This window comes from Pongo abelii, chromosome 4 (genome assembly GCF_028885655.2).
Source record: "Pongo abelii isolate AG06213 chromosome 4, NHGRI_mPonAbe1-v2.0_pri, whole genome shotgun sequence".
NCBI classification, from domain to species: Eukaryota; Metazoa; Chordata; class Mammalia; order Primates; family Hominidae; genus Pongo; species Pongo abelii.
This window is the reverse complement of record NC_071989.2, coordinates 74,978,276-74,992,782: the sequence shown is the minus strand read 5'-3', so window position 1 is coordinate 74,992,782 and position 14,507 is coordinate 74,978,276. Positions and strand designations below refer to the sequence as shown.

The following is a 14,507-nucleotide window of genomic DNA, read 5'->3' as shown; positions in this document are numbered from 1 at the left end:
TTGATAATTATGGAAAAAGAACTTTTTTTTTTTTTTGAGACAGAGTCTCACTCTGTCGCCCAAGCTGGAGTACAGTGGTGAGATCTCGGCTCAATGCAACCTCAGCATCCCAGGTTCAAGGGATTCTCCTGCCTCAGCCTCCTGAGTAGCTGGCATTACAGGTGCATGCCACCACGCCAGCTAATTTTCGTATTTTTAGTAGATACAGGGTCTCACCACTTTGGTCAGGCTGGTCTCAAACTTCTGACCTCAAGTGATGTATCTGCCTGCGTCGGTCTCCCAAAGTGTTGGGATTACAGGCGTGAGTCACCGTGCCTGGCCTGAAAAAGAACTTTTCACCAATTCGATCTACCTATAGGGCTACTTTATATAGGATTTTGTCAAAAATCCTGAGCTCAAGTGATCTTCCCGCCTCAGCCTCCCAAAATGCTGGATTACAGACGTGAGCCACCATGCCAGACCTAAAAATGTCCCTTCTTGATAGCATAACAGGATGGCTATAGTCAATAATAATTTAATTGTACATTTAAAAATGTAATTGCGACACAAAGGCTTGTGACACAAAGGTGCACTATGGCTTACTATGTGGGGAGCCTAGAATGACTCAACGGACCATTCTTATCTTTATTCTCTCTATAAATGTGGCTGACTCATTTTAATAACAATTTCCTTGGTGAAAAAAAATCCACCTTACCAACTACATATAAAAGCACAACTATATATTGGCTTAAAACATACACATACAAATATAAACACGCCCATGCATGAGTCCCATAAATCTCAGATTACAAACTGCTAGTCAAATGCTTTAACTGATCTCAGAATCAGAAACAAGGTGAAGTTCATGCTTCTCCCCCAAAATACCCTTTATTTTTTTTGAGACAGGGTCTCACTGTGTCACCCAGGCTGGACTGCAGTGGTGCAATCATGGCTTGCTGCAGGCTTAACCTCCCCAGGCTCAGGTGATCCTCTCAACTCAGCCTCCTGGATAGCTAGGACTGTAGGCATACACCACCACACCTGGCTAATTTTTGTATTTTTGGTAGAGACGGGTTTTGCCATGTTGCCTAGGTTGGTCTCAAACTCCCGAGCTCAAGTGATCTTCCCGCCTCAGCCTCCCAAAGTGCTGGGATTACAGGTATAAGCCACCATGCCGGGCCTAAAAATGCTCCTTCTTGATAGCATAACAGGATGACTATAGTCAATAATACTTTAATTGTACATTTAAAAATAACTAAAAGAGTATAAGTGGATTGTATGTAACACAAAGGATAAATGCTTGAGGGGATGGAAAAAATAAACAAAATACTATACGCAAAGGAAAAAAAATTTAAAAAGTTCCCCTTCTGCCAATTTCTTCCTGAAAATCACAGGGAAGTCATGATGCATACAGGGAGGGAGGAGCTAAGAGTGTGCTGCCAACACGAATGGCTCTCCCAGCTCTGGGGCGGAGGCCAACTACTCACGCCTGATTACACTAAAATGCTGCAGATCTGGAGCCACCTTTCCTTCAAGCGCATTTGGACAGGATAACTCATAAGGACATAGTATGCTTATCTGAAAGTCATGGCCTGATTACAGAAATCAGAAACAATTAGGTAATCTGTCTGACAAACTCCGACCCTGCAGTGTTAGGAGAACGCCCTGTGCTTCACAGGGAAATGAACTCAATTCATAGTAGTTACATACCTGGAGTAGCTGCAACTCCTAATATTTCTGAGCAGTATTTGGCATATTCACTTGCAGCATCCAGCGATGTGTTGGTATGAAGAGACTGATCAACTTTGCTCAAAACAATCTGGCGCAGGGTCAGAAGACCTAATAACATAAGAATGTTTGGGCATGTTTTGAAGAAGACAGAGAACTGTGTGTTCTATTATCACAAGATTGTAGATTCCAAAAACAGATTCCAGTAGTACTCACAGAGTGGGAGTAGGACATCTCATTCTACTTAAGATTTAAAAGGAGATGTGGTTTTTTGCCTCAGACAAAATTCCAGGGTTTCCTAATCCAATATATTTAATGTTCTTCACTCCTCATGCTAGCACAGTTGGGATACCATTTAAAATGAAAATAAGTTCTACAGAAGAAGGTGACAGCAATTCTGCATTAAGAGATTCTAATTTATTTTCCTTTTTAAAATTAGAAGTCATACCTGTGTTGACCAGCCTAGAAGCAACAAGTTTTTCAAGCAGATCGTCTGAAATAGGGCTTCCGTCTTTATAATGTTTTGACAGTCTTCGGAGGGAATCGACGTCCCACACCCAATTTTCAAGCATTTGCGATGGCACCTCTACAAAGTCAGTTTCCACATTTGTTCCACTAAATCGTGCAAAATCAGTCTAGAAAGCAAACACAGAGAATTTTTTTAAAGAACTGAATGAAAAGTACATATGCAATGAATAATTGTTAAGAGTCACAAAAACTTAAGGCAGAATCAGACTCAACTGTCCCTCTGAATGAGGGGTTAGAATAACCTCACAGTCAAGTGAAAATAAAACACAGCAGCTGAACATTGTGAAAAATAACCCCCAAATACTCTATATTACAGTAGTAATTTCATTCCTTTGAATTGTAGACAAAGTTGGAACAAACATCAGAAAATCAGAACTGAAAAATACAATCAGTCTAAGCTAAAAACAAGCCTTAAGCTTTGAAACCAGAAGTATTTTTAAAGAATTTTCCATTAAAAATGAAGAGATCAATTAAACAAGCAATTTCTCCCTAGCTCCTCCTTCCAATTGCTTACTTTTGTTTACTCAATCCATGCCTTTCTGGGGCACTCATCACTCTATTGCTCAGGTCTTAACTACTTAGGTCTTAACCAAAATTAATTAAAGAGTTCAATCACAACACTATAGACTTTGAGTGTGCGACGCTTTGCATTTTAAACTTTAAATGAGTGGTTCTAAGATTACCATGTTGTAGAAAGTCAGATTTCTACCTCTCAGATTGGGTAGACAATGTTACCTTAAAATAAGAAGCTGCTTTAGTAGGAGTTAGGTTTGTAAATTAATTGGCAAGTGGAGTGAGTTATATGCTATAGGAAAAGAGAAACAACAGATGTATTCAAAAGTTGGAGCACTCCTGGTAAAAATAAACGACTTATTCTGAAGCCCTGAGCTAAGAGTTAAAAAAACAAAAGAGGTTTAAAAAGAGTTTAATGAAACCAAATTTAGTAAATTCTTGAGTCAGACGTCAGAAAAGCTCTCAAGTAGAAAAACAGATTCACTAAAACAGGCTAGTGTTTTTTAACCTTCACACAGTCCTTCAAACACTTGTAAAACTGCCATTGGCAGAGAAGACAGCATTTATCCTACTGGGTCATCTGCAGAATGGGGCTCCTCATTCTGTTGTCTTTCACTGAACCTCTGTCCTGTTTTTCTCCTCTGATGCATTACATTCCATCCTTCTCTCCCTGACTTCATCATCCCTGGGGCTCCACACGGAGGGAAAGGGAAGAGGGATGTAACCACCAGAGAAGGCAGCAGATGGGGTGCCGAATCAGCAGCAAATACCCACTCTGCTTTTTGGCCCAGGGCAGAGGCACAGATGTCAACACCATCTCACATTCTGCCTTCCTCTCTTTATGCAAAAAAACGTTTTGCTTGATTTCTCATTATAATTGTTCCGATTCTAGATATGAAGAGATGCAAATATTAAAGGGGCAAGGATAACTAAATTCACTAGTTGTGGAACTAAGCCATCTCTATTGAGGACATCCCAATTAAAAAAATCTTGCAGGGAAAGAGGTAAGGGTCCCCAGAAATTGAATATTTTATCTCATTATGGTATATGATATTCTAAGATTACATCTTATATCATAAATAAAACAATCTTATACAATAATAATAGCTAACATCTGTTGAGACTTTCCTATCTTAGGCATTACAGGCATACCTTAGAGATATTGTGGGTTTAGTTCCAGACCACTGCAATGAAGTGAATATCACAATAAAGTAAGCCACACAAACTTTTTGATTTCCCAGTGCAGATAAAAGTCTATAAATTTACATTATACTCTAGTCTATTAACTATTCAAAAGAATTGCCTAAAAAACAATGTACATGGCTGGTGCGGTGACTCACGCCTGTAATCCCAGCACTCTGGGAGGCCGAGGTGGGTGGATCACCTGAGGTCAGGAGTTCGAGCCAGCCTGGCCAACATGATGAAACTCTGTCTCTACTAAAAGTACAAAAATTAGCCAGGCATGGTGGCGGGCACCTGTAATCCCAGCTACTCAGGAGGCTGAGGCAGGAGAATTGCTTGAACCTGGGAGGTGGAGGTTGCAGTGAGCCAAGATAGCACCACTGCATTCCAGCCTGGGCAACAGAGTGAGACTCTGTCTCAAAAAAAGAAAAAAAAATCAAAACCGAAAACACCCACAAAAACAATGTATATACCTTATATGTTAAAAAATGCTAATGGTCATCTGAGCCTTTGGCAAGCTATAATCTTTTTGCTGGTGGAGGGTCTTGCCTCCATCAATGCTGATGGCTGCTGACTGATCATGGTGGTAGTTATAATCAGGGTGCTAACTGATCAGGGTGTAATTATGGAAGGTTGGCATGGCTGTGGCAATTTCCTTCCTTCTTTTTTTCTTTTCTTTCTTTTTTTTTTTTTTTTTTTGAGACAGGGTCTTGCTCTGTTGCCTAGGTTGGAGTACAGTGGTACGATCTCAGCTCACTGTAACCTCTGCCTCCCGGATTCAAGCAATCCTCCCGCCTTACCTTCCCTAGTAGCTGGGACTACAGGCGGGCACCACCATGCCCGGCTACTTTTTGTATTTTTAGTAGAGATGGCGTTTCACCATGTTGGCCAGGCTGGTCTCGAACTCCTGACCTCAGGTGATCCACCCACCTCGGCCTCCCAGAGTGCTGGGATTACAGGTGGGAGCCACTGCAGCCAGTCGCCATTTCTTAAAATAAGACAAAGATGCAGTTTGCCATATCAATGGACTGGCTCTTCCTTTCATGAAAGATTTCTTGGTAGCGTGCGATGCTGTTAGATAGCATTTCACCCACAATAGAATGTCTTTCAAAACTAGAGTCAATTATCTCAATACCTGCCACTGCTTTACCAACTAAGTTTATGTAATATTCTAAAATCCTTTGTGGTCATTTCAATGATATTCATAGCATCTTCACCACGAGTAGATTGCATATCAAGAAGTCACTTCCGCTGCTCATCCTTAAGAAGCAACTCCTCATCTCTTTAAGTTTTATCATGAGATTGCAGCAATTCAGTCACATCTTCAGGCTCCACTTCTAATTTTAGTTGTCCTGCTGTTTCTACCATATCTGCAGCTCCTTCCTCCACTGAGGTCTTGAACCCCTTCCTCAAAGTCATCTATGAGGGTTGAAATCAATTTCTTACAAATTTCTGTTAATGTTGACATTTTGATCTCTTCCCATGAATCATGCATGTTCTTAATGGCATTTGGAATGGTGAATCCTTTCCAGAAGGTTGTCAATGTACTTTGCCCAGATCCCTCAGAGAAATTACTATATATGGCAGCTGTAGTCTTATGAAATGTATTTCTCATATAATAAGACTTGAAAGTTGAAATTACTCCTTGATCCATGGACAGCAGAATGGCTGTTGTGTTAGCAGGCATGAAAACAACATAATCTTCTTGAACATCTCCATCCAAGCTCTTGTCTGACCAGGTTCTTTGTCAAGGAGCGGTAATATTTTGAAAGGGATCTTTTTTTTTGAGTAGTAGATCTCAACAGTGGCTTAAAATAGTCAGTAAACCGTGCTGTAAACAGATGTGTTGTCATCCGGGCTTTGTTGTTTCATTTATAAGGCACAGGCAGAGTGGATTCAGCATAATTCTTAAGGGCTCTAGAATTTTCAGAATGGTAAATAAGCATTGGCTTCAACTTCAAGTCACCAGCTGCACTAACTCCTAAGAGGAGAGTCGGCCTGTCCTTTGAAGCTTTCAAGCCAGGCATTGACATCTTCTCTCTAGCATTCCTGAAAGTCCTAGATGGCATCTTCTTCCAATAGAAGGCTATTTCATCTACATGGAAGATCTGTCATTTAGTGTAGCCACATTCATCAATGATCTTAAGTAGATCTTCTGGATAACTTGCCACAGCTTCTAAATCAGCAATTGCTGCTTCACCTTGCACTTTTATGTTATGGAAATAGCTTCTTTCTTTAAACCTCATGAACCAACCTCTGCTACCTTCCAACTTTTCTTCAGCTTCCTCACTTCTCTCAGCCTTCATAGAATGGGAGTTAGGGTCTTGCTCTGGATTAAGGGAATGTTGTAGCTGATTTCATCTTCTATCCAGACCACTAAAACTTTCTCCAATCAGCAACAAGTCTATTTTGCTTTCTTATTATTTGTGTGTTCATTGGAGTAGCACTTGTAATAACTTTCAAGAACTTTTCCTTTTTTTCATAACTTGACTGACTGGCACAAGAGGCCTATCTCATCTTTTGACATGCCTCCCTCGTGAAGTTTGATCATTTCTAGCTTTTGATTTAAAGCAAAAGACTTATGACTCTTCCTTTCACTTGAACACTTACAGGTCATTGTAGGGTTATTGACTAACCTAATTTCAACATTGTTGAGTCTCGGAGCATAGGAGGCCAAAAGAGGGGGTGAGAAATGGGAAATGGCCGGTGGAGCAGTCAGTACACATATAACATTCATCAATTAAGTTTGCTGTCTTATAAACAGCATGATTTGTGGTGCCTCAAAACAATTGCAATAGTAATATCAAAGATTGCTGGTCACAATAACAGATATAATAATAATGGAAAAGTCTGAAATACTGTGAGAATTACAAAAATGTGACATAGAGACATGAAGTGAGCACATTCTGTTGGAAAAATAGCACTGACAGACTTGCCTGGGCAACATGGCAAGACCCTGTCTCTATTTAATAAAAAAGGAAATCACTGATCACAGATCACCATAACAGATACAATAACAATGAAAAAGTTGTCCAGGTGTGGTAGCTCACACCTGTAATCCCAGAACTTCAGGAGGCCGAGGTAGGCAGATCATTTGAGGCCAGGAGTTCAAGATCAGCCTGGCCCACACGGTGAACCCATGTCTACTAAAAATACAAAAAAAAATTAGCTGGGTGTGGTGGTATGTGCCTGTAATCCCAGCTACTTAGGAGGCTGAGACAGGAGATTGCTTGAACCCAGGAGGCAGAGGCTGCAGTGAGCTGAGACTGCACCACTGGACTCCAACCTGGGCAACAGGGTGTGACTCCACCAAAAACAAAGAAAAAAGTCAGAAATATTGTGAGAATCCCAAAATGTGAACAGAGACATGAAGTAAGCACATGCTATTGGAAAAACAGCACTAACACACTTGTTTAAAGCATGGTTGACATAAACCTTCAATTTGTAAAAAACATAGTATCTGTGAAGTACAATAAGTGAAGGACAATAAAATGAGGTGTGCTCATATCATGGGCTCTTTACATGGATTATCTGATTTAAATCCCAAAATAATTGTATGAAGTAACTATTATCTCCCTTTTTGAGATAAAGAAACTAAGGCATACAGAGATTAATGATGTAACTTCAATTTGAAACCAGGCACTCTGACTTCATAACCCACAATCTTAACCACAAATGCTAACTGTCTCCGTATCTTAGAGTAAAATGGAAAAAAAAGGTTAAATGATATTACAAAATGACTAAATCCTCTTGGATGGGATCTAACATACAAAAGTCTTATATCAAACCCTCCTTTATGTGAAGAGTTAAAGTGAGTTTTCAGTGTGCTTCCTTAGAAATTTGACTTCTTCTTTATACTGGAAGATTTTTCAAAGATCAAACATGAAGCTGAAGTGTAAAGACTAGCCTTTGTAACCATCTATCCTGAACTTGCAATTCTGCAATACTACTGATGGCAGTGGTGGCCCATCTCGGCTGCAGTGGGGGAAGCGTGGCTGGGGCTGTGCACTCCATGGAGCTGGCAGGAGCCAGAAACAGGCAGAAGTCCTTCCCCCTTCTGAGTTGGCAGGGCAAGAGCCTCACCCTCCTGGGCGTAGCTGCAGCTGCCCAAGCTGTGGCTGCTGACCCGGGTATGCCTGTGCTCTTGGGGGCCAGGAGCAGGCAGGAGCCCTACCCTCCTGGGCACAGCTGCAGTTGCCTAAGCCATAGATGCAGACCTGGGCATCCCTGTACTCTTAGGGGCTGGGAGAAGGCAGGAGCCCCACCCTCCTGGGTGTAGCTGCAGCTACCCAGCCATGGCTGCGGACCCAGGCATCTCTGCACTCTCAGGGGCCCAGGAAGCTCCCCCCACCCATTAGCGGCACCTGCTCTGATCTTGGAGCAAAGCTGAGGTCAAGCCCAGGCACTGTCACAACCTGGCCAGGTGTGCATATGCTCAGGACAGCACTGACATGCCAACCCCTTGCTGCCTCAGCCCCTACCGAACTTTGGGCACTGACGAGCATAGGAGGGAAGCTGAGGAGGGAACTGAGCGTGGCTTGGCACTGGCCTGCAGGTGCTCCTCTGCATGAACAGCCTGGGCACCATAAACAGTGGTAGCAGGCAGACAGGTTCCTGGACAGAAAGGAGTGGGTCCCTGGTGAAGCCCCACCTTCAAGCCAGGGAAGGCCTGAAGCCTGGGGGCCAGGCTGCCAGTCCTGCAGACCAGAGTGGGAACTTATGGTGCTTTTGCCGGGCCCACCCATAAGCCAATCAGCCTGCACGTTCAACCCTCTGAAGTCCATAAAAACACTGGACTCAGCCATCAGACATCAGACTTGAGCTGATGTCGGGACAACAAGCTACAGAGAGGAGCTACTCACTCCAGGGTCTCCTCTCTGCTGACAGCTGAGCAGACATCAGGATGATCAGCTGTAAAGAGGAGCTACATATCCCAGGGTCTCCTCTATGCTGAAAGTTGAAAAGATGGTGGGACAACCAGCTGCGGAGAGGAGCTACCCACCCCAGGGTCTCTTCTCTGCTGACAGCTGAACCCTCTACGGGATGACCTGCATGTGGAGAGGAGCTACCCACTCCAGGGTCTACTCTCTGCTGATAGCTGAACACTCACATTGGGACACCCTGGTTGTGGAGAGGAGCTACCCATTGTGCGTCTCCTCTGAGCTGTTCTATTGCTCAGTAAAGCTCCTCTTTGCCTTGCTCACCCTCCACTTGTTCGTATACCTCCTTCTTCCTGGGCACGGGACAGGAACTCGGGACCTGCCGAATGGTGGGGCCTAAAGGGCTGTAACACAAACAGGGCTGAAACATGCCCCTTGCTCGCCATGCTGTGGGCAACAAGGAGGGAAGAGTTGTGGCCCTTCAGGGAACCCAGACCTAGGAGCTCCCTGAGCTAGGGCTGTGATACCTTCTTTGGGGCTATGTGGTTCCCAGCGTCTCTAAGCTTCTGGGTGCCACTGTGTTCCCCAGTGCCAGCTGTGAAAGCTGCTTGTGGTACGCCTGGTCCAGCTGCAGCCTTGCAGGTAGCCTTGCCTCCAGTGCCTGTGCTGGCACCTGGAGCTGCTTGCACCGTCATAGCCAGCATGCCTGGCTGTGTGCAGTGGCTGGACCCCATGCTTGCTCACTCATGCACCCCTTGCCACTCCACTTGCCCTTGGCAGCCATGGGATCCAGGCCAATAGTGCGAGCTGAGTGTAGCCTGCCAGGCTGAGTGGGCCCAGTGGGCCCAAGCAAAACTTGGGCAAAGGTACCACTGGTCACAGGTTTCTGGCTGGTGATGCGACACCCCAAGGATCCCGTGACACTACTGCACAATTTTCTCACGGTGATGGTTTTTAAATAGGTACTAATAGCAAATAAAGGCCAAATCACACCATCAGCCACCACCATATGATATACTGACAAAAATACAGACTTTGTATATCCTGCTTGTATGAAGATTTTTCAGTCAGTTGCATATGAGGGAGGAAGTCAACCCCAAATGACAACAAAAATGTGTGTGTGTGTGTTTGTGTATGTGTGTAGGGGAGGATTCAATATCCAGAAAAAACATACACAAATGAATAATTCATGAGCTAGAGTAAAAATTGAATAAAATAAGAATACAGTTAACATCATGCAGAGTAGAGAAGAGGGCTTATTCTATTCAAAAGCCATTTTGTAGCTGGGGAGAGAGCACAGCAAATGAATGAAAGATCAACAATGTCTTCTAAAGAACAAAAGGAAATGTTTGTAAGGAGAAAAAGCTAAAAATAACCTTAGTGCTTACTAATTTCCCGAAAGTTGGTCATCTGTTTCTCCGTGAGCCCTTTGGGCAACATCATTTAAATATTTTTCAAAAAAGGAGGACAAAGAACCTACAAAATTTGAAAGCTCAATTTGCAGCAAACAACCGAATTCTCAAGAGAAAGGAATGCAGTCAGCCACTGTGTATGTCCACACAGAAACCATGGGTAAGACTCACAATCTAGCAGCCTAATGGATCTTATACAAAACAGCATGGGTGCTTAACCATTACTCACTGTTGACCAGCCAACAAATACCATTCCCCAGTTTTTAAACTATAATCCAAAGAACCCTAAAAAAGTACTTCATATAGTTATCAATGCAAACAATTTGAAGGTGTTGGTAATAGTTGCTTATGGGCCACGATAACTATTGATGCTAATGTATTTCCCAGATAAAGCAGTAAAAAACACACAAAATAATCCAATTAACAAATATTTTTTGTAGCTGACACTTCAAAGAGTTTTAGGGCTTTTTTTTTTTTTTTTTTTTTTTGCTGCAGGAAATATTTAGATAATAAAAGCCTAGAAAACAATGTAAACTTAGATTCCTGTTTGGTTAGAAGTTCTTGAGAGGAAGACAGTTGTCTAAATACACGATTTTGGCCAGGCACGGTGGCTCATGCCTATAATTCCAGCACTTTGAGAGGCAGAAGCAGGAGAATCGCTTGAGTTCAGGAGTTCAAGATCAGCCTGGGCAACATTGTGAAACCCCATCTCTACAAAAACTATAAAAAAATTAGCTGGGCATGGTGGCGCATTTCTGTAGTCTCAGCTACTCAGGAGTCTGAGATGGGAGGATCGCTTGAGCCTGGAAGGTGGAGGCTGAGGCTGCAGTGAGCCATGATCACGCCACTGCACTCCAGCCTGGGCAACAGAGTGAGACCCTGCCTCAAAATAAATAAATAAAAAAATAAGTAAGAGAGTTTTCTTCACTATCCAGGCTGGAGTGCAGTGGCAGAATCTCAGCTTACTGCAAGCTCTGCCTCCTGGGTTCATGCCATTCTCCTGCCTCCTGAGCAGCTGGGACTACAGGCGCCCGCCACCATGTCCAGCTAATTTTTTGTATTTTTAGTAGAGATGGTGTTTCACCGTGTTAGCCAGGATGGTCTCGATCTCCTGACCTCATGATCTGCCCGCCTCTGCCTCCCAAAGTGCTGGGATTATAGGCATGAGCCACCATGATTGGCTGTCTTTACTATCTTTTAAACAAACAATAGGATGTCTAAAATGTACTCTGTTTCAGATTTTTACAACAGATAACTTAATGCTATAGAGATTAACTTTGCAATTCCTACAGTGCAGTAAGAACAGGAGCAGAATCATATAAATTGAAGCTTCGGAAGTCCTATGAGCTTTTGCTGTATTTAAAGGCCTAAATCTTACATGTGACTGTTCTAATTAAGAGACCAGTTGCTTTTAAAGGCTACAACTAAGTGTTATTTTCATGATAGCAAATCCCAACTCAAAGAAAAGGCAGTTGCTGAAATCAATAAGTGTATTGTGCTCATGAAAAAGGACAGGCCTCAGGAGACCTGACATTGGCTGTCTGAAGTGATCCAGTACTGATTTCTTAGCAGTCATTCCACATCCTGGCCTGTCTAATCTATCCCTAAATCCAGGGATGATGGAGAAGTTTACATAACAAGGCAAGGTATTTTTTTTTTAAAGTGACCACTAGCTACTGGACTTTGCCATAAACAGATGATTAAAAGGCCATAGTTTTAACTTCACACATACCGAGTGATCACTGGAAATAATAGTAATAAAGAGAATGTGTTGACATCCTTCTTTATCTTCACAACTGCCCTATAGTTCAACAGTTCAGTATCACCATCATCCTTTAAAGGACCCAGGAAATAACATAATTTGAAGAAGTTTTGAATACTGCATATTAAGTTCACAGGCTTGCTCCCAAACTACCTATACCTTCCTGATCAGGTACATCTTATTTAAACTGCTTCTTTTTAAGATGAAAACAAATAAAGGTACTATTCAAACTCAAATGCTAGAGAGTATGCTTTATTCACCACTGTATTTCCAAAATCCAGCACAGAAAGTAGAGGATGTCCAATTAATATCTGTGAAATGGATGAAGCCCTGGGGAGAATATTTCTGTATGAAGATTCAAACTTAAACAACTCAAAGATATTTTCTCTTGTAATCATTCTTGACCGCAACCTCTCACCTCTCTACTTTTTTTCATACTTGAAATTCTACTTTTATTATTTTACTTAATATTATGCTTTTAATTTTTTATTTGTTGCACTTCATGTCCTCAAGCTAAATTCTAAACATTCAAGATACTATAACTTTTCTTTCTTTTGAACCCCATCCTACCATAGATAATATGACATGTCAGACACATAGATAGTCAATAATTCTGTTTCTTAAAATAACTATATAGGCTGGGCATGGTGGCTCACGCCTGTAATCCCAGCATTTTGGGAGGCTGACGTGGGCAGATTGCTTGAGCCCAGGAATTCAAGATCAGCCTGGGCAACATGGTGAAACCCTATCTCTACAAAAAATACAAAAATTACCCTGGTGTAGTGGTACATGCCTGTGGGTCCCAGCTACTTAGGAAGCTGAGGTGGGAGGATCAACTGAGCCTGGAGAGGTGGAGGCTACAGTGAGCCACGATTGTGCCACTGCACTCCAGCCTGAGTGACAGAGTGAGACCCTGTCTCCAAACACAAACAAACAAAAAACTAAACATCCCTCTCTTTAAAAAATATTTTGATTTTTAAAAAATAATACATGTAGAAAATGCAGTAAGCAAATGAAAGAAATAAGCACATTCCCAAATAAACATTATGTGTTAATACACTCATATTTTGGTTATGACTTCATTTATTTTATTTACACATGTATGTACTGTTTGTATATGTATAAGCAAACAAATAAAATAACAAAAAGAAGATCTTGAAAGAAATTACATCTAATGTTAAAGTCACAAACTAAAACAGTGTGCAGGAGTTGGGGCTAGGGAGACAGGGTGACAGCAGACGCCACAAGATTGATGATAGGGAGTTCACTGCATTTTAGGACTGAAACCTCAACAGTCAACTCACACAGAGGGAAACCTAGAAATAAATAAATGCATTCATTCCACATTTGCATTCATTCTACATTATTAGAGTGTCATTTAATAAACTTAGGAGAAGGAAGTCCATCCAACAGGATAGAAGACATCCAACACATTTGGAAGACCAAATTCAGACCATGAATAGTACTGTCTCCAGTGTATGGAATGGGAGCGCAAACACGCAATAAAGTAGAGCAGTTAGGTCATGACTATCGGACCCTGGGCAGGTCCTTCTATGTCTCAGATTTTTCATTTGGAAAATGGGGACAATAACCGTAGCCATCTACTTCAGAGCATACTGTGAAGATAAAAATGAATGAATGTAAAGCAGTGTGTATATTTCCTGGCACCTGGTACATGTTCAGTAAGTCTCAGCTGCCTGTCTTCTTCTGAGCCTGCATATTCTGCCTGACTAGGTATGGTCTTGGCTGGTCTAACCTTGTCTTTCGCTTGTCTTTCGCTTCCTGGGGGTTAATACTGGAGATAAACATACCCACATTGCTCTTCAGCTAATCCTCTATCACTCCCAATACTCCAAGCTGCTCTTTCTGTTATTGTTTCAGGTATCAAATTCTAAGTAGGCAGCAATTATGAAAACAAAACAGAACCAAATACAAACGTGAGGGTTTCCAATCACCTTCCATAGGTCTTCACTCAAAACCCATTGAAGGTAAGCATTTGTGAATTCTGTTGAACCTCATGTGGCAGTAATTTTCTCACGGCAGATGGTCTTTTTTACCCCCTTTCTAGTTTTGAGTTGTATATTGATCTCAAAAGAGTTGAATTATACATAAGCATAGTTTCAAGAATACTTCACGTACATATGGCTCCTTATGCTTTTCCAAATGCCTTTTCACATACTGCTTGGTTTAATTCTCCCAACCATCCAGGGAAGTACACAGAATTGCTGTTGTCCCCATTTTCTGAATAAGCAAAATAAGATGGTTCAAAAAGTTTAAATCACTTTCCCCAAATCATACAGCCAAGTCCACAGATACACAAATGATGTTTGATCCAGTGCTCTTGTCATAACACCAGGGTGCCTTCCTGACTAATACAGGGTACATTTATCTACAGCAGAATCTAATCCAAATATTTAGAGCAGACAAGCTGCTTTATTTATTAGTTTTCAACCAAATTAATGATTTCAAGTCACATTTTGAAGTTCTTCTGCCCATTCCTTTCACGTTTAATTAAGAAGGCTT

General features: G+C 41.9%; 1 protein-coding gene across 4 annotated transcripts in view; it reads right to left on the bottom strand.

Annotated features, from left to right (window-relative positions):
• Positions 1-14,507, bottom strand: part of NLN (neurolysin) — a 107,500-nt gene that overhangs the window by 12,843 nt on the left and 80,150 nt on the right. For all 4 annotated transcript variants that reach the window (XM_024246794.3, NM_001133949.2, XM_054555204.2 and 1 more), the window contains 2 exon segments: positions 2,156-2,342; positions 1,690-1,818 (listed from right to left, as the gene is read on the bottom strand). In XM_024246794.3, the coding sequence (XP_024102562.2) occupies positions 1,690-1,818; positions 2,156-2,342 (316 nt within the window).